Raw genomic sequence first — 19443 nt, 5'->3', positions numbered from 1 at the left:
GAGATTTTGGTAGGGACACAGAGCCAAACCATACCAGTTATCTAAAGGTATTTTTAATGTACAGATCCTGACTCAAGCGGGTGGGGCCTGAGATTCTGCATTTCTGGCAAGCTCAAATTTGATGCTAATATAGTTGGCTTTGTTCTTTCAGGTAGAAATTTACTTTTACTATTTTTATTATAAAATAAATGGCTTATTTATTAAAGAATTTTTAGAAGCTAACAGTACAGCTTTCTTTCTTTATGTTTGGCAACTTTTTAAAATAATTCCAACTTTTATTTTAGATTCGGGGGTACATGTGCAGGCTTGTTACATAGGCATATTGCATGATGCTGAGGTTTCGGGTATGATTGATCCTGTCACCCAAGTAGTGAGCAGCATAGCACCCAATAATTACTTTTTTTAACCCTAGTTCCCCACTCTCCCTCTCCTCTTTGGTGGTTCCCAGTGTCTATTGTTGCCATCTTTATGTCCACAACTACCCAATGTTTAGCTCCCACTTACAAGTGAAAACGTGGTATTTGGTTTTGTCTTCCTGCATTAATTCACTTAGGATAATGGCCTCCAGTTGTATACATGCTGCTACAAAGAACATAATTTTGCTCTTTTGTATGGATGCAATGTATGTCATGGAATATATGTACATTTTCTTTATTCAATCCACTGCTGATGTGCACCTAGGTCGATTCCACATCTTTGCTATGGTGAATGGCACTGTGATGAACACTCACAACCATGTCTTTTGATAGAATGATTCGTTTTCTTTTGGGTATATACACAGTAATGACATTGCTGAGTCAAGAGTAGTTCTGTTTTAAGTTCTTTGAGAACTCTCCAAAATGCTTTCCATAGTGGCTGAACCAATTTATATTTCCACCAACAGTGTATAAGCATACACTTTTCTCTGCAGTCTTGTCAGCATCTGTTATTTTTTGACTTTTTAATAGTCACCATTCTGACTGGTGTGAGATAGTATCTTATTATGGTTTTGATTTGCATTTCTCTCATGATTAATGATATTGAGCATTTCTTCATATATTTATTGGCTGCTTACATATCTTCTTTTAAGAAGTGTCTGTTCATGTCTTTTACCCACTTTTAAATCACTTTTTTGCTTGTTGACTTGTTTAAGTTCCCTATAAATTCTGGATATTAGATTCTTGATGAACTAAACTTTAAATAAAAAAGTTTTCAGAACAGTGGATATTAACTTTCTGTGTAGTTATCAACAGCTTCACAGAAGAATCACCTGGGAGTACTTTTTAAAAAATACTCATGCTTAGGCTCCAGGCACAGAGATTATGGTTAATGTAGGGGTTGAGCATTAGTACGGTTTTACAACACCCAAATGCAGTCAATACTGAGAACTACTGTTCTAGAAAAACTGGCACAATGCATCCAGTTATGGAAAAATAAATAAAAAGAGGCACAGGGAACAAACAAATGATAAATATAGCTTATTTTATTTTGTTCACTAAACATTTGTAAGATGATATAAATATATTTTCTCAAATATGAGAAAATGATAAAAACTCATCATTAGAGCATAGCCCAACAGATAATCCATTCCTAGTGTCTAAGAGGGCATCTCTGCTAACTTTAAGCAGATGGAACTTGAATGAGAAAAATATGCCAAATTGTCACTTTTTTACAGTCTAAAACTTCCTCTCATGAAACAGAAAACATGTAAAAACATGGAAGATACTTAGTACATCTTACACTCTCTGCCCATCTACCCATTCTTACAGACAACCATCCTTCTATCATGGTGGTGCAGGATACCTAGAGCACTTTTCTTTACACACTCTGCCACCAACAACCATGCTGCCCCTGGTAGAAGTAAAGGGCATTTGGAAAGTGTAATGCTTATAATTATACATACCATTGGAAACATGGAACATACTGGTAGCAGCGTCATTAAGAAATTTTAGGATATAGCTGGGTAGATATAGCAGGAATCTACCTTGCCTTGTTTAAAAATGAGAAAAAAAGGAAAAAAACTGGGAGTCCATAAAAAGTACTAAAAATCAATCAAGAGTAAAAATAATCTGACAGTCCAAAGGAAGATCATAGCTCTGAAAATTATCCACTTTAGAATAAAAAGAAACTATCCAGAAATCACTGGGGATATACTCTACCAAGCAGAAAAAAATAAAAAGTAATCAGGAAAGAACAGGCTAAAATGTAAAGAAAATAGAATGAGATAAGAAAGAAATTCATGAAAACTAAAAATTCAACAGCAGTATCAAAACCTATAATAAAAATAGGAAAATGCAGAATTTATACTGCAGATAATCAAATGGTAATATAAAAGACTAATATTAAAGAAAAAGGATACGGGGTAGAAATCAGAAGTCTGACATGTACTTGTATGTTCATCAAAGTACTATTCACCATAGCAAAGACATGAAATCAATTAGGTGCCATTATGATGAGGTGAATAAAGAAAATGTGGTATACATACACCATGGAAAGAGCAACATCACCATAAAAAGAGCAATATCATGTCCTTTTGCAGCAACATAAATGCAGCTGGAGGCCATTTCTCCTAAGCAAATTAACTCAGGAACAGAAAACCAAATACTGCATGTTCTCACTCATAAGTGGGAGCTAAACATTGGGTACTCATGGACATATAGATGGCAACAATAGGTACTGGGAATCACCAGAGCTGGGAAGAAGGGCAGGTAACAGGGTTGTATAACTATACTCTGTGCTCACTACCTGCGTAATAGGACCATCTATACTTCAAATGTCAACATCATGCAACATATACATGTAACAAACCCGCACATGTACCCCCAAATCCAAAGTTGAAAAAATAAAAAAAGAAAGGTACATGTAGTTAAAATGTTTGAAGAAAGTCGAGGGATATAAGCAAAGAAAGTCTTCACAAAGATATCAAAGTAAACTGAACAGAATAAAATATAATAGGAAAATGTTCCCTAGGTAGAAAACCATCTGTGTATGCAGGCTGGAAAAGCTTTTTAATACACTTACCATTAGGTCAATCTTAGCAATTTTCTTCATTAAGGGACACAGAAAAATGTCTGTAAACATTTCAGGACTAAAAACATAAACCTAAAAATTAAAATAAAAATAGAAAGGCTATAGACTTATCTGTAATGCTTACTAAAGCAAGATATTGAATAAAGTAAATAGAGCAATATCGAGAGGTATTTAAAAGTAAAATTGTTACCCCAAACATTTATATGCAGTTACCTTACCTATCTGAATGACTAAAGGTGGATTTGGAGGAGGCTGGGGAACTTCTTAAAATGGTAGAGACTTTATCATGTTTAAAAGGTGATAAGAACAATCTATTTGAAGAGGAAGAGGTCAATTAAATTAGAAATGGCATAAGTTTCCAAAGTGGTGAGTGGGAATAGAAAATAAACATAAAGGAAAAGATAACTTCATTATTTTCTTGCAGTTTTAACTGTTTAATAGGAAGAAAGGCTGCAGCTATAACTTTTTAATAGGAAGAAAGTAAAGTGAGTTATTTCTGATGATATATTTTCCCTCCGAAGTAGAAAGCAAGATTACTCTAAGTAATGGTGAAAAGAGAGGATGTTGAAGATTGACGAAGAAGGTGAAGAAAGTTGAAAAATAATTACTTCAAAAGTCAAAGATACACAATGGAATTAGGAAGAGATGTTGATTGTCTCCGTGAGTCACAATTTTATAACAGTTACAATCTGCCCTGTTGAATGATTATTTCCAGCAGATTTCTGCTTCTGGAGGCAAGGAGAAAAGAGGGAAATGGAGAAACACCAATATAAGCATGGCTTCAAAAGCCGGTAGAAGAAAAGAAATTATTAAAATCAGAGAACAGCTGAAAGAAATTGAGATGCAGAAGTCCATACAAAAGATCAATAAAATGAAGAGTTTGCTTTTTGAAATAAACTACTAGTTAAATTAACAAAAAAAGAGAAGACCCAAATTAGCACAATTAGAAATGACATTACAACCAATCCCACAAAAATACAAAAGATATTCAGAGACTAATCAGAGACTCTTGTGAACATCTCTATGCAAACAAATTAGAAAATCTAGAGGAAATGGATAAGTTCTTGGAAACACAAAACCTTCCAAGATTGAATAAGGAATAAAGTGAAAACATGAATAAGCCAATAACAAGTTCTGAAATTGAATCAGTAATTTAAAAAAACCTACCAACCAAAAAAAGCCCTGAACCAGATGGATTCACAGCTGAATTCTACTAGACATACAAAGAAGAATTGGTACCAATCCTACTAAAATTCTTCCAAAAAACTGAGGATGATGGGTGGCTTCCCACTAACATGTTATAAAAGCCAACATCATCTTTATACCAAAATCTGGCAAAAACACACAGAAACAGAAAACTTCAAGCTAATACCCCTGATGAATATAGACACAAAATCCTCAACAAAATACTAACAAACTGAATCCAGCAGCACATCAAAAACTAATTTGTCATTGTAAAGTAAGTTGCATTCCTGGGATGCAAGGTTGGTTCCACATACACAATTGAATAGATATGATTCCCTACATACACAGAATAAAAGCCAAAACTATATGGTTATCTCGATAGATACAGAAAAGGCCTTCAAAAGAATCCGAAATCCCTGTTGATAAAATAACCTCAACAGGCTAGTCATTGAAGAAGCATGCCTCAAAACAATAAGAGCCATCTATGAAAAACACACAGCTAAAATCATACTGAATGGGCAAAAGCTGTAACTCTTCCCCTTGGGAAACAGAACAAGAAAGGGATGCCTACTCTTACCATTCCTATTCAACATAGTATGGGAAGACCCAGCCAGGGCAATCAGGCAAGAGAAAGAAATGAAAGGCATTCAGAGAGTTAGTCAAACTATCTCTCTTTGCTGATGATTGTAATTTGATACGTAGAAAACCCTAAAGACTCCACCAAAAGGCTACTAGAATTGAAAAACAATTTCAGTAAAGTGTCAGGATACAAAATCAATGTATAAAACTCAGTAGTACTTCTATATACCAATAACACTGTATCAGAGAGCAAGGCCAAAAACTCAATCCCATTTACAATAGGCACACACACACAAAATGTAATACATCTAACAAAGTAGGTGAAAGATCTCTACAAGAAGAAACTACAAAACACTGCTGAAAGAAATCAGACAACACAAATAAATGTAAAAATGTTCCATGCTCATGAATAGAAAGAATCAATATCATTAAAATGACCATACTGTCCAAAGCAATTTACAGGACTCAATACTATCTCTATCAAAATACCAACATTGTTTTTCAGAGAATTAGAAAAAACTATTCTAAAATTAATATGGAATCAAAAAAGAGCCCAAATAGCCAAAGCAATTCTAAGCAAAAAGAACAAAGTAAGAGGCATCAAGTTATCTGACTTTAAACTATACTATACAGCTACATTAACCTAAACAGCATACAAAAACAGACACATACAGCAATGGAATAGAATAGAGAACCCAGAAATAAAGCCAAACACCTACAACCATCTCATGTTCAACAAAGTCAACAAAAATCACCAACAGAGAAAGGATCCCCTGTTCAATAATTGGTACTGGGATAACTGTCAAGCCATATATATGCAAAAGAATGAAACTGGATCCCTACTTTTCACTATATACAAAAATTAACTCAAGTTGGATTAAATAATTAAATGTAAGACCTTAAGTTATGAAAATTATAGAAGAAAGTCTAGGAAACACCCTTCCTAACATTAACTTCGACAAATAATTTATGGCTAAGTCTCCAAAAGCAATTGCAACAAAAACAAAAATTGACAAGTGGGACCTAATTAAACTAAAAACCTCTGCAGGCAAATCTCAATATGTCTAAACAGACAGTTTACAGAATGGGAGAAAATATTTGCAAACCATGCATTCAAAAAAATGTCTGATACACAGAATCCATAAGCAAAATTTAAACAAATTAACAAGTAAGAAACAAATAATCCTATTAAAAATGAGCAAAGGATATGAACAGACACTTCTCAAAAGAAAACATATAAGCAGTCAACAAACATATGAAGAAATGCTCAACATCCTTCATTATCAGAGAAGTGCAAATCAAAATTACAAGGAGATACCATCCCATACAAGTCTGGATGGTGATTATTAAAAAGTCAAGAAATAACAGATGTTCACAAGGCTGCAGAGAAACTGGAATGCTTACACACTGTTAGTGAAAATATAAATTGGTTCAGCCCTTGCGGAAAGTGAATGCAGCTGGAGGCCATTATCCTAAGTAAATTGACTCAGGAACAGAAAACCAAATACCACATGTTTTCACTCATAAGTTGGAGCTCAACACTGGGTACTCATGGACATAAAGATGGCAACAATAGACACTGGGAATCACCAGAGCTGGGAAGGAGGGCAGGGAACAAGGGTTGTAAAATTAACTATACTCTGTACTCACTACCTGGGTGGTAGGACCATCCATACCCCAAACGTCAGCATCATGCAACATACTCATGTAACACACCTGCACATGTATCCCCTGAATCCAAAGTAAAGTAACTGAAATACATACATAGTCAAAATGTTTAAATAAAATAGAGGGATATGAACAAGGCAAAAACTATGAGCTAAAATACGAATAAATTAATAAGCTGAAATAAACACTTCAATGTCAGGACAAGGAGAAAAATGATGAAAAAATATAAGAGGGATCAAAATAAGTTGAAAATGAAACTGAAAGGGATATGCCTAATGAATTTTTAAAAAAGGAATTTAAATAAATGGGGGAGAAAATAATAGAAAATAGTACGTTTAAACATTTTAAAGAACTAATAATACACATTTTCATTAAATATCAACCAAGAAAAGCAGAAAAGTTATATATATATATATATATATATATATATATGTATATATCTCAAAACATCATAATAAATGCAAAGCTAAATACCAAAATAAAGGAAATTATTTAAACTCATAAAAATATAAAATCCAAATTAAATATGGAACAATAGATTTTTATCTCTTTTCTTTACATCTTCATGAAATTGATAAATCAATGGATATTATGTTGAAAGTTCTGAGTTAAAATACCTGTCAATTTGGAATTGCATACCTAGCTAAATTATTTTTCAAGATTGTGAACAAATGTAAATTAATTCATACAAGCAATCTAAACTACATTTAATTCAATTATTTACATTTTTAAGAAATCTATTAAAACATTTTAAATAAAATGCTGTTTCCTATTAAAAATGAAAATAAAAGAGGTAGTAGAGGTATGAATAAAACTAAAACTTAGAACCTAAGATATTTAGAATACTAGTATTACTAAATAGACTACTGGTAATATTGATGGAATACTAGTAATGCTAAAGGATTCCTAAACTGCATGCTGTGCAATCAGAGTAGAATAAGCAAATAAAGACAAACTTATAGATAGAAGAAAAGTAAAGGGGTTAAGTAGTTGCACAAGCAAGAAAGGAGTGAAACTGTGCTCAGAGAGAAAGATAAGTGAATTAGTGACTTCAGGGTTAGAATAATCATGGATGAGGAGGTAAGCTAAGTACAGTGACTGAGAAGGTCACAAGTTATGGGATGGTCAAGGAACTGAAAACCGGATTGTCAGTTATGTCATGCATATGGGCTCTCATGGCACTCAGAAAATTTTGACAACTATGAAAACACATATTGTGGTATTCTGTAAACACTTTTAAAGGGAGAGCATTCACAATAGTAAAAAGTTCACATCTGAAATGGTTTGGCTATGTCCCCATCCAAATCTTATCTTGAATTCCCATGTTTTGTAGGAAGGACCTAGAGAGAGGTAACTGAATCATGGGGTCAGGTCTTCCCTATGCTATTCTCATGATAGTAAGTAAGACTCATGAGATCTGATAGTTATAAGGGACAGTTTTCCTGCCCAAGCTCTCTTTGCCTGCTGCCATCCACATAATACGTGGCTTGTTCCTCCTTGCCTTCACCATGATTGTGAGGCTTTCCCAGCCATGTGGGACTGTAAGTCCAATTTAACGTCTTTCATTTGTAAATTGCCCAGTCTCAGGTACATTTTTATCAGCAGCATGAAAACGTACTAGTATAATAAATTGATACAAGTAGAGTGGGGTGCTGTTGAAAAGATACTCAAAAACGTGGAAGTGACTCCAGAACTCCGTAGCAGGCAGAAGTTGGAACAGTTTGGAGGGATCAGAAGAAAACAGGAAAATGTGGGAAAGTTTGGAACTTCCTAGAGACTTGTTGAATGGCTTCGACCAAAAGCCTGATAGCAATATGGACAATAAGGTCCAGGCAGTCTCAGGTGGAGATGAGGAACTTGTTGGGAACTGGAGCAAAGGTAACTCTTGTTATGTTTTAGCAAAAAGACTGGCGGCATTTTACCCCTGCCCTAGAGAGTTGTGAAACTCTGAACCTGAGAGAGATGATTTAGGGTATCTGGCAGAAGAAATTTCTAAGCAGCAAAGCATTCAAGAGGTAACTTGGGTGCTGTTAGAGGCATTCAGTTTCATAAGGGAAGCAGAGGATAAAAGTTCAGAAAATTTGCAGCCTGACAATGCAATAGAAAAGAAAAACCCATTTTCTGAGGCTAAATTCAAACCAGCTGCAGAAATTTGCATAAGTAATGAGGAGTCAGATGTTAATTTCAAAGACAGAGGGGAAAATGTCTCCAGAGAATGTCAAAGGTCTTTATGGCAGCCCCTTCCATCACAAGCCCAGAGGCCCAGGAGGGAAAAGTGGTTTTGTGGGTGAGGCAAAAGGTACCCATGCTGTGTGCAACCTAGAAACTTGGTACCGTGCATTCCAGCTGCTCCAGCTATGGCTGAAAGGGGCAAATGTAGACCTCAGGCTGTGGCTTTAGAAGGTACAAGCCTCAAGCCTTAACAGCTTCCACATGGTGTTGAGTCTACAGGTGTAAACAAGTCAAGAACTGGGGTTTGGGAACCTTTGCCTAGATTTCAGAGGATGTATGGAAATGCCTGGATGCCCAGGCAGTAGTTTGCTCCAGGAGCAGGGCCCTCATGGAGAACCTCTGCTAGGGAAGTGCAGAGGGAAATGTGGGGTTACAGCCCCCACAGGAGTCCCTACTAGGACACTGCCTATTGGAGTTGTGAGAAGAGGGCCACGGTCCTCCAGACCCCTGAATGGAAGATCCACTCACAGCTCGCACTTGTGAGCCTGGAAAAGTGACAGACACTCAATACCAGCCCTTGAAAGCAGCCAGGAGGGGGGCTATACCCTACAAAGCCACAAGGATGAAGCTGCCCAAGACTATGGGAGTCCACCTCTTGCATCAGTGTGACCTGGATCTGAGACATAGAGTCAAAGAAGATCATTTTGGAGCTTTAAGTTTTGACTGCCCTGCAGGATTTTTGATGTGTATGGGGGCTGTAGCCTCTTTGTTTTGGCTAGTATCTTCCTTTTGGAATGGCAGTATTTATCCAATGCCTGCACCCCAGTTGTACCTAGGAAGTAACTAATTTGCTTTTGATTTTAACAGGCTCACAGGTAGAAGGGACTTGCCTTATCTCAGATAAGACTTTGGACTGAGGACTTTTGAGTTAATGCTGAAATGAGTTGAGACCTTGGGGGACTCTTAGAAAGGCATGATTGGTTTTGAGATGTCAGGACATGAGATTTGGGAGGGCCCAGGAGCAGAATGATATGGTTTGGCTGTGTCCTTACCCAAATCTCATCTTGAATTTCCACATGTGTGGGAGGGACCCAGTAGGAGTTAACTGAATCATCGGGGCAGGCCTTTCCTGTGCTGCTCTCATGATAGTAAGTCTCATGAGATCTGATAGTTATTATAAGGGGAAGTTTTCCTGCACAAGTTCTCTTTGCCTACTGCCACCCACATAAGACGTGACTTGCTCCTCCTTGGTTTCCACCATGATTGTGAGGCTTCCCCAGTCATGTGGAACTGTAAGTTCAATTTAACCTCTTTCTTTGGTCAATTGTCCAGTCTCAGATATGTCTTTATCAGCAGTATGAAAATGGACTAATACAACACCCTAAGACTGAAACTCAGGAATCATCAGTGAAAGTGCAAATGGGAATTAAATTAAGGCATTTTCCCCTGGATTTTTAAACCACTTTGAATAATGATGCTTATTTATATAAATTATCAAGAGTTTATACAATTAAGCTTTACTCCTTAATTCTATTTCCTATACAATTCTCAACTTCAGAAAACAAAGATCAAGCTTTAACTCTCCCACTTCTCTCCAACCTGCCCAACATCTTTTATAAAAATATAAACAATTTTATGAGCATAAGGCATTACTCCTAATTATAAACTGTAGAAGCAAGTATATTACCATAATTATTTTAATAAAAACAAGGAAAAGGATTCTTACCAAATGAAGGTGACTCCCTTCCATCTTCTAATCCCGAATCTCTCTCTCTGTCTCTCTTTCTGTGTTTATGACCACGATGCCTGTGACGTCGATGGCTTTTTCTTCCTCCCAAGGGTACATGTACTCCAATAAATAGTGTTCGATGACCTTCATTAGGAAATAAGTGCACAAATTAAACTCCAAATTATTCCAGGGCACAGAGGTGATAATTTACATGTTAATGAAGACTCGATTTAATTTAATTCAGCAAATAATTGTTGATGTTTATGATACATAAAGCTTAGAGCTTGGCACTCTCTTCTGGCATTTTGGCTAATTAAGTATACCATAGCTCTATCACAAACATTTATAATACTAATTGTTTACTTAAATATTTCACAATGATCACTGTCTTTATAATCTCTATGTATCTATTCCCCAAGCTTAATTACACCCTTCTCATTAGAAAAAAAAATTGTTCTATCTTCTCTCTACCTTCAGATAATTGTGTTATCTCATCAATTCCCTTCCCTTCACAGTTAAGTGTTTTTTAAAAAGTCACTATCTGTAATAAAACAGGTTTCACTAAAGCCTATGTTAATGCCAAATCCCACGGAGGTTTTTCTATTCTATTTCTGCATGTTGTACTTGATATTGGCCATCTATTATAGTTAAAAAAGGTCCCAAAGCATAAGAGTTATGACTCTGGCATATTGGTATAATTGTTCAATTTTATTATTAGCTATTGTTAATCTCTTACTGTGCCTAATTTATAAATTAAATTGTATCATAGGTATGTATGTATAGAAAAGACACAGTATATACAGGGTTTGGTACTATCTGAGGTTTCAGGTGTCTATTGGGGGTCTTAGAACATATCCCCTACAGATAAAGTGAGACTACTGGAAAAAGAAATGAGCTATCAAAACAAAAAAGACATGAAAAAAACCATTAATGCATATTTCTAGATGAAAGAAGGCAGTTTTGAAAGCTACATACTATCTTATTCCAACTATATGACATTCTGAAAAAGCTAAAACTATAGAGACAGCAAAAATATCAGCAGTTGTCAGGACTTCAGGAAGAAAGTATAGGGATGAACAGGTGGAGCACAGGGCATTTTTAGGGAAGTTAAACCATTCTTGATACTGTAGTGGTAGGCACATGTCATTATACATTTATCAAAACCAATAGGACTGTATCACACAAAGTGTACCCTAATGTAAACTATGGACTTTGGTTATTAGTTACCTATTAATGTTGTTTTATCAATTGCAACAAATGTACTGCACTAATATAAAATGTGAATAATAGGAGAAATTATATGCAGCAGGGAGAGGAAATATATGGGAACTGTCTAAACTTTCTGTGCAATGTTTTTATAAACTTAAACTACTCCAAAAGCCTATCCAAAAAAAGTTAACATTCATAGCTATCCATAGCACTAAGTAGCCATAGAGAAATTTATTTTATGAGGAAGCAAAAGTACAAGCAAACAACCAGGTATTTGTGTCACCAAGTAGATTACATATAGGAGAGTGTTGTACCAAGGGAAAAAACCTCTAAAGAAAACATTAAAATACTAGGTTTAAACAAATCTTACTTTCTCAAGTGCCAAAGTATACAAAATATTATAATGGCAATACTATGGATGAAGGCTTATGTCCCCCTGAGGTTTACATTTGGAAGTCCCAACCCCAAATGTGATTGTATTTAGAATAGGGCCTTTATAGAGGGTAATTAAGGTTAAATGAGGCCATAGGAGTGGGGCTGGATTCATTCCTGTTACTAAAAGAAGAAACACCAAAGAGCTACCTTTCTTGCTCTCTCTCCAGGCACACAAGCGGTAACACAATCATGCAAGGAGATGGCAACTTCCCATAAGCCAAAAGAAAAGTCTTCAGAACAAGACCCACCTGGCTAGCCGTCTTAATCTTATGTGTCTCAGCCTCCAGAACTGTGAGAAAATACATTTCTGTAGTTTAAGCTTTCCAGTCTGTGGCATTTTCTTCTGGCAGCCTGTTAACTAATACAGCAGGGAAGGCCTAAACCAAAGCCTTACAATAATAAGTTTCAGAAGACATGTAATTGAAAGTGCGAGATTTCGAAAATATTCAATATATATTACTTAGGCTGATAGTGTTTCTTTGAAAGGGATAACTGAATTCTACTAAAATGAATGAGCCTACTTTAGTAGATATATTTGTACTTAAGTTATGTGATTTTTCAATAAAATGCCAAAAGGAAAATATTTATTTTTTATACACAGGGTTAAATTACCTCCAAATTCTAGCAGTATTGAAGGTGAGACTGGTATGAAACTATAGAATTAGTTATTCCTCTATTGCTGGAAAAAAATCCGATATTATATATATTTTAATAATGGATATAAATCTTTTATAATCCTAAAAATAATTATAGGTCAATCCTCTGGCAAACTGAAAGCTGAAAAATAGTTTCTATATTCAGGTTTCTGTCCTGTATGGATTCATGCAGGCAAGTGAAAAATTGTAATTGGTTCAAGTACCTGATTATAGATAATAAAAACGAACAAAAAGCCCTTTACCAATAAGGCTCAAATTTGGAAAAGGGAAATAAAGGAAAGTGAATTAATATCTATATGTGTCAGGTACTATTTGTTATTTTATTGACCACAATATTAAGTTATATTATGTATGAATCAATACAGTATTAATTAAAAGCATGATCTCTGAGATTGAGTCAAATGCTTACATTCATATCCAGTCTGTGTCATTTATATTTATGCAACCTTGAAAAAAGTGCTTTATCTTTCACTTTATCTATAAAATGAAAATATTAGTAGCTATATCTTTAAGAAAGTGGTTTTTTTCATCATTCATAAAACAAAAGTTTCAAAAAGTTGTCACATTTTAAGCCCCACAGTTAATGAACAAACGTACTTTCTCTCTCTCTAGAGTTTAAGACAGATCAACAGAGCACAGGGAATCTGGGGAAGTAATCAGTTGCTACCTCTTAACTATTGAAAATGTTGAAAATGTAGGTGGCAATGTTAGCATCAGTTGGGGAGAATACTGTCTTCTCTCCTGTAATTCCTTTTCGGTTAAAGCTTTCTTTGTTTAAGGTAGAGATGCTACCTGTCAAAATTAGTTCTAGTGTGATGCATATTGCACAGTCTCAACTACAGCTAAAGTGAGGTGTGTGTGTGTCAGGGGGGCGGTTGGAGAAAACAGCAGACAGTTTAATTTTGAAATAGAATGATAGGAAAAATAGTAAAGAACAAAAAAATAGTAAGTGAGAAGCTGGGCAAAAAAGACTAAGAGGTAAGCAGGATATGAAGGACAGAAATGCTAAAAAAAAGCAAAATTAAAAACAGAAAAAATACAATTAAAGAAGAAACAAGTAGAAAAGTTTTACGAGAATAAGAAAATGGCCTCAGGAAATATGGCAACAATGATTGCAGGAGACATCCTTATCTACGTTATCAGATAAAGCAAGAGAAAAGACAGTCATTAGTTTTGCAACACATGTAATACACGTGAGGTTATAAGCTGGTAAAAATTACCTTTGTTCTCTCATTTCTCCCCAGCTGCTGAAACCCTTCCAGTGAGCCAAAATGAATTTTCTAAGTGTTCCCTTTACTTTCCTAGATCTAACATAAATCTGTCTTCTCTGGAGGACAATGCTTCCCCTACACCTCTCAGTGATGGCTGCTTCTTTCCCACAGTTCTTATGCAAGGTGGAAAGGTATCATTCTTGTTCCTGTGATGTCTGGTTGGGTCAGTGGAATAAGCAAAGTGGTGCTTCTTTGCTCCATTCTGACATTTTCAGACCGTTTCCCCATATCCCTCCTGACATTCTTCAGATTTAAATATCATGGTCGATAATACCCACTACATACTTTTGCCTCATGGTTGCTGCTATCTACTAAGGTCCAGGTAATTCCCACTCAACTATCTGAGCTCTTTGCATATTGTCATTCTCCTCCGTACTGCCTTACTTCTTAAGATTCCAAAACATATATAGATGATTATTGTGATATTCTGGCCTTTCATCTTCTTAAACTTTAATCTTCCAATTATCTTTTCATCCTAGGCTTTTCATCGGCAACAATTACAACCCCTCCAAAATCTCAATTTTATGCATTCCACCCCCAAAGCTTGTAAATATAAGCAAGGCAGGTATCTTTGAGTTGTCCACTGATGTATTCCAAATACCCAGAACAGTGCTTGACAGTTTTTGGTGCTTAAAAAATATCCATTGAATAAATAGATCTTTTACATAGAGAGGATGATTTTCAAGTAAAATAGATGGATAGCAGACCTAATAATGCGTTATGCTACTAAACACTGTATGAAAGGAATGGAAACAAGCTAAAAGCCACAATTTTATAGCAACAGTACTAAAATTGCTAAAATTCATGATTGTGGAACTATAGAGAAAATGTTTTCATGGTTCTGCATAGTTAGGGACTTATAAAGCAAGACAAACTGAAATCTGGATTAAAGATGGACTGAATAGATAGAGACCTTCAGAGATATGCAGACACTTATCTTCTAGAGGTCTGTGTTTACATTTCAAAGAAGAAAATCCCAGAGCTACTGGTTTACATTTCAAAGGGTTTAAACTGGGACTTTCTCATTCTTTCCCCTAAAGATTTGCTTATTGTATATAAGGGAGATAAGGTTTCTCTTCCTCTCTCAGAAAAGGAGAAGACAAGAGAAGACCATTTACTATATAAAGAATTTATATAGTAATTCCTATATAAATTCCAAAATTCATAATTTCAGGGCTCCCCTCATGTGCACATAACCCTGTCTTCTTTCCAGGGTGGCTACTGCTATAAGTGATAATAATGGTCTGTCTTGATCCAAAAACCTCATTTGTTTTCAGGATAAAATAAATAAATACAGATATTAAAAACTTACTAATATATTTAGGAGATTTTCTACAAAGATTACATGAGATAATACAATAAATATAAAATATCAAAGACAATGCCTGGTACATGGGAACTCTAATGCATGTTAGTTCCCTTTTCCCTTCACAATGCTAATGACTTAAAGGAAGGAATAAGAAGGAGGAATCATGTTTTCCTGTCCCATTTCATTTTATTCTTGTTTCTCTCTGCATTACCAATTTTATAATGTCAGGAATTATCCTGACATTTTATAATTGTTAGGAATTATAACACTAGCCTAAAGAATTAGACAAAGGTCCTGTAAAGAATAGTATAGAAATAACATTTCCAGATTAATATTACCATAAATTTTTCCAATATCCATAATTGAATTTTTCACCCTGATAGCTATCAGCTGAGAAAGCAAAAAATTCAAGAAATTTAATGACAGATGTTATTGTTCTAAAATGACTTAACAATTATTAACCTAATTTGATTCACTATTCAAGAATACATAAAGAATAATTTTTATTTTATAAATAAAGGCCAAAAATTTAATTAAAGGAGGGATTCCTTTCAAGTGGACATTTCTTAAATTAATAAAATGCTCAACAAAATTAACTTTATATAATGTTAAAAATAAAAAATTTAATAAAAATATAAAACCATTTAGATTTGAATAAGTTTTGAAAACATTAGTGAGCATGGAACAGTATCATTAAAAGAAAAGATTTTTTGAGATAAGCAGAGAACACTAGAATTTATTCAGAATTTATCTGCAGTTAGTACCATTTGCACAATTCAGGCTCAGAACTGAAAATAAGCTGATTCTTTTGTCTTGTAAAACCTTATCTAAAATGCCTTATTTAGCTAACACTTCAAATAGTTAACCAAAATTTCTCCCTGCAGAATCTCTGTTAAAAAGCAAATTCTGGCTTTCAAAGGCCTATACAGAATTCATAATGAATTCTTAGACAGGTAGAACATAGCTATTGATAAGGAAAAGTCACAGAAAAATGTCAAGGCCTTTCTCTGTCTCTCTCTCTCTCTCTCTCTCTCTCTCTCTCTCTCTCTCTCTCGACAGTCTCAGTCTGTTGCCCATTGCCAGGCTGGAATGCTGTCAGCTCACTGCAACCTCCACCTCCTGGGTTCAAGCATTTCTCCTGCCTCAGCCTCCCAAGTAGCTGAGACTATAGGCACATGCCATCACGCCCAGCTAATTTTCTGTAATTTTAGTAGATACGGGGTTTCACCATGTTAGCCAGGATGGTCTTGATCTCCTGGCCTCGTGATCAGCCCACCTTGGCCTCCCAAAGTGCTGGTATTACAGGCGTGAGCCAGCACGACTGGCCTTCTCTCTTTAACTTAAAGATATACACGTCAATTCAGACAAAATACAGTTTCATCATTAAGAAAATCAAAGGTTTATATATATTATTTTCTGAGCAAAAATCCTGGATATTTGACACTTAAGTTGTGTGGGTATTATTATGTTCAGCAGATTCAGAATTATTGAAAATACTTTAATTATATAATAAGTACCACTATTGAAATGATTCTTGATGTGACTATGGTCACAGTAAACTGAATGTTTATAAAATGTGGTGAGGAGAGAGATGTATTTGGAAACTGATTAATAATGCTATTAATAAACTAGTCTCCTTCATTTAGCTGGGAGGGAAGGGTTCAAGGTATCTACTCTTGAAGATCACTGTGCCTTTTTGTTTTTGGTTTTTATATGAAATAAATATAACACAGCTGTTGCATAATGACTGAGTTGCTACAGAAATTTAGATGTGTCAATCATAGGAAAAGGTCAAGTACATTAAGCTGAGTAAGCATATAATGTTTAATTCCATGGTGACTCTAACAGAGTCAGAAAACACAAGGCATCATTAATCATAATATATCAAAGCACTCGAAGTCCAATGAAATTTTCTGCTGAGGGAGAGTAACAGAGAAAAAGAGACTGAGAGGATAGCAAAGAGGTATTATTAGGCTACTGCACCATGGTTCCTTGTGTTTTCTTGTTAAAAGAAAAAGACAGTGTTAAACTAATGCTGGCCATACTCACCTGACCCTGGGAAAGTATTTGTAATAATTATAAAACAAAAGGCTATGTGACTACAACTATTTTAGATAGAGAGTAGAAATCTTTAAAGTCCTAAAGTTGTTCATCAAAAGGGCCACTAACTTAGATTTACTAGTTTGTAAGGTACTGTGGCACATTTTCAAAATACTGTTTCTTACAAGTTTCTAACACTGTCTTGAGCAAAACATCAAAACTAAGTTAACTTTGTATCTTGAGATAGTGTTTATTTTTAATCTTAGAACATAATAAGCATTTAATGTCTTGAATAAGTAAATGAAACCTAATAATATGTGTTTTCTTTTAAAAAATGACATGAGAATTCCCAATTTTGGTAGATCATAAAACAGCTTATGAGGCCAGGTGCAGTGGCTCATGCTTGTAATCCCAGCACTTTGGGAGGCCGAGGCAGGTAGATCACCTGAGGTCATGAGTTCAAGACTAGCCCGACCAACATGGAGAAAGCCCGTCTCTACAAACAACAACAACAACAAACAGGCTAATGAATTAAGCCCAACAATGAAAACAGCAGCAAATAATACAAATTAAAAATACACATTAAAAGCATTAACCAATAACAATCTGTAATGAGGCAAATGTTCTTATGTGGTACCAGCCATTAAATGCTGTAGGAGTTCACAACAGAGTAAAATCAAGGATAACCTAGGCAATCAGTGAAAACTTCACGGAGGATATAGGACTTGAGTTGCTCTTAAACAATAACCAGGTTTTACATCAGCAAAGGAGTGAAAAGTTTAGTAAAAGGAGTTAAAGTGAGCAAAAACAGAAGAGCAATTGGGGGGATAATGTGAAGATCATATCAGAGCAGGAGAGAAAAGGCAAGATGAGATAGAGCACATATTTTTATAATCAGCAAAGCTTGCAATTTCACTATTATTTTAAAACATTTTGTTGTTTTAATTTGCAAGGAAGAGAGAGAAAATAGATCAACATATGTCCTGAGATCCTTAAAAAATGAATGCAAAAGAGAAAGTGGTACTTCCTTACCTCCCAAATCTCATTTTAATTAAATTATAAATTCTGAACAGCCCTGTCAATTTGCTTCAGGGAAATAGGTTAGGAAGTGAATAAAAAATGTAAAACTGTAAAATTTTCCAGATTTAGTTTTGTATTATATTAATTTAAAAGACATGTGCACATGTAGAAAGTAGCTCATTCTGAAAATTACAGTAATTAAGAACAGAAAGGCTTGCCTGGAAAAACTGAGGAGTTGCTGAGGAGAAAAACAGATTTTCATGAGGAAAGTTTATGAAATTCAACTGTGAAACAATTAAAAAATCTGAAAGCAAAGATAAAAACACTTGGTATTTCTGTATAGATGTTTACAAATGAAAAATACATAGATAATGTGGTAATTTTTTTAATGGCCATATTTTAGCAGCTCCCTCCATTAAGAGTTGGAATATATTTCTCCAATCCTTGAATCTGGATCAATGAGGCATTAACAAATGTGACATTAGCAAATGTCTCCAGCCTAGCCAGCTGGATAATCAGTGACCATGGAGAGAGAAGCCCTAGCTGGCAGTCATCCAGCTGAGGACTTCACAAACCAGCCAGCCTCCATTGTGACATCATTAGTTGATTGTAGATGTGGGCACCAGCCAACTCATACTAGAAGAACTAACTGGCTGAGTCCAACCCAAATTCACAACCTACAGAATTATTACCTAAATAAAATGGTTGCTGTTTGAAGCCACTGAGTTTGGAAATGGATTGTGACACAGCAATAGCTGAGTGCTAAAATTTATTTGGGAAAAAAATTATAAAAGACAGATGGACAGGATATAAAATACAAAATTTAAAGTACCAGGAAAGTGATTCAAATTGGAAAACAATGGAGAAATGTTTACTTATGACAGGTATCTCAATGGGCAGGTAAATTAAGAATCAAGAATAAAAAAATAGCTGGGCGCGGTGGCTCAAGCCTGTAATCCCAGCACTTTGGGAGGCCGAGGCGGGTGGATCACAAGGTGAAGAGATCGTGACCATCCTGGTCAACATGGTGAAACCCCGTCCCTACTAAAAATACAAAACATTAGCTGGGCATGGTGGTGCGTGCCTGTAATCCCAGCTACTCAGGAGGTTGAGGCAGGAGAATTGCCTGAACCCAGGAGGCGGAGGTTGCGGTGAGCCGAG

The 19443-nt window shown here is 35.3% G+C and overlaps 1 protein-coding gene across 15 annotated transcripts in view; it reads right to left on the bottom strand.

Annotated features, from left to right (window-relative positions):
* SLC4A10 (solute carrier family 4 member 10) overlaps window positions 1-19443 on the bottom strand; it is a 364848-nt gene that overhangs the window by 175896 nt on the left and 169509 nt on the right. For all 15 annotated transcript variants that reach the window (XR_005203352.1, XM_037745609.1, XM_037745617.1 and 12 more), the window contains exon 3: window positions 10340-10486. Coding sequence is in view for 14 of the 15 variants with exons in the window: in XM_037745609.1 (XP_037601537.1) it covers window positions 10340-10486 (147 nt within the window). In the remaining variant the exon portion in view is untranslated. The remainder of the gene's footprint in view (window positions 1-10339; window positions 10487-19443) is intronic.

Source organism: Cebus imitator, unplaced genomic scaffold (genome assembly GCF_001604975.1).
Source record: "Cebus imitator isolate Cc_AM_T3 unplaced genomic scaffold, Cebus_imitator-1.0 Scaffold10, whole genome shotgun sequence".
Taxonomy (NCBI): domain Eukaryota; kingdom Metazoa; phylum Chordata; class Mammalia; order Primates; family Cebidae; genus Cebus; species Cebus imitator.
Note: the sequence above shows the minus strand (reverse complement) of the source record. Positions and strands in the feature narration are given on the sequence as shown.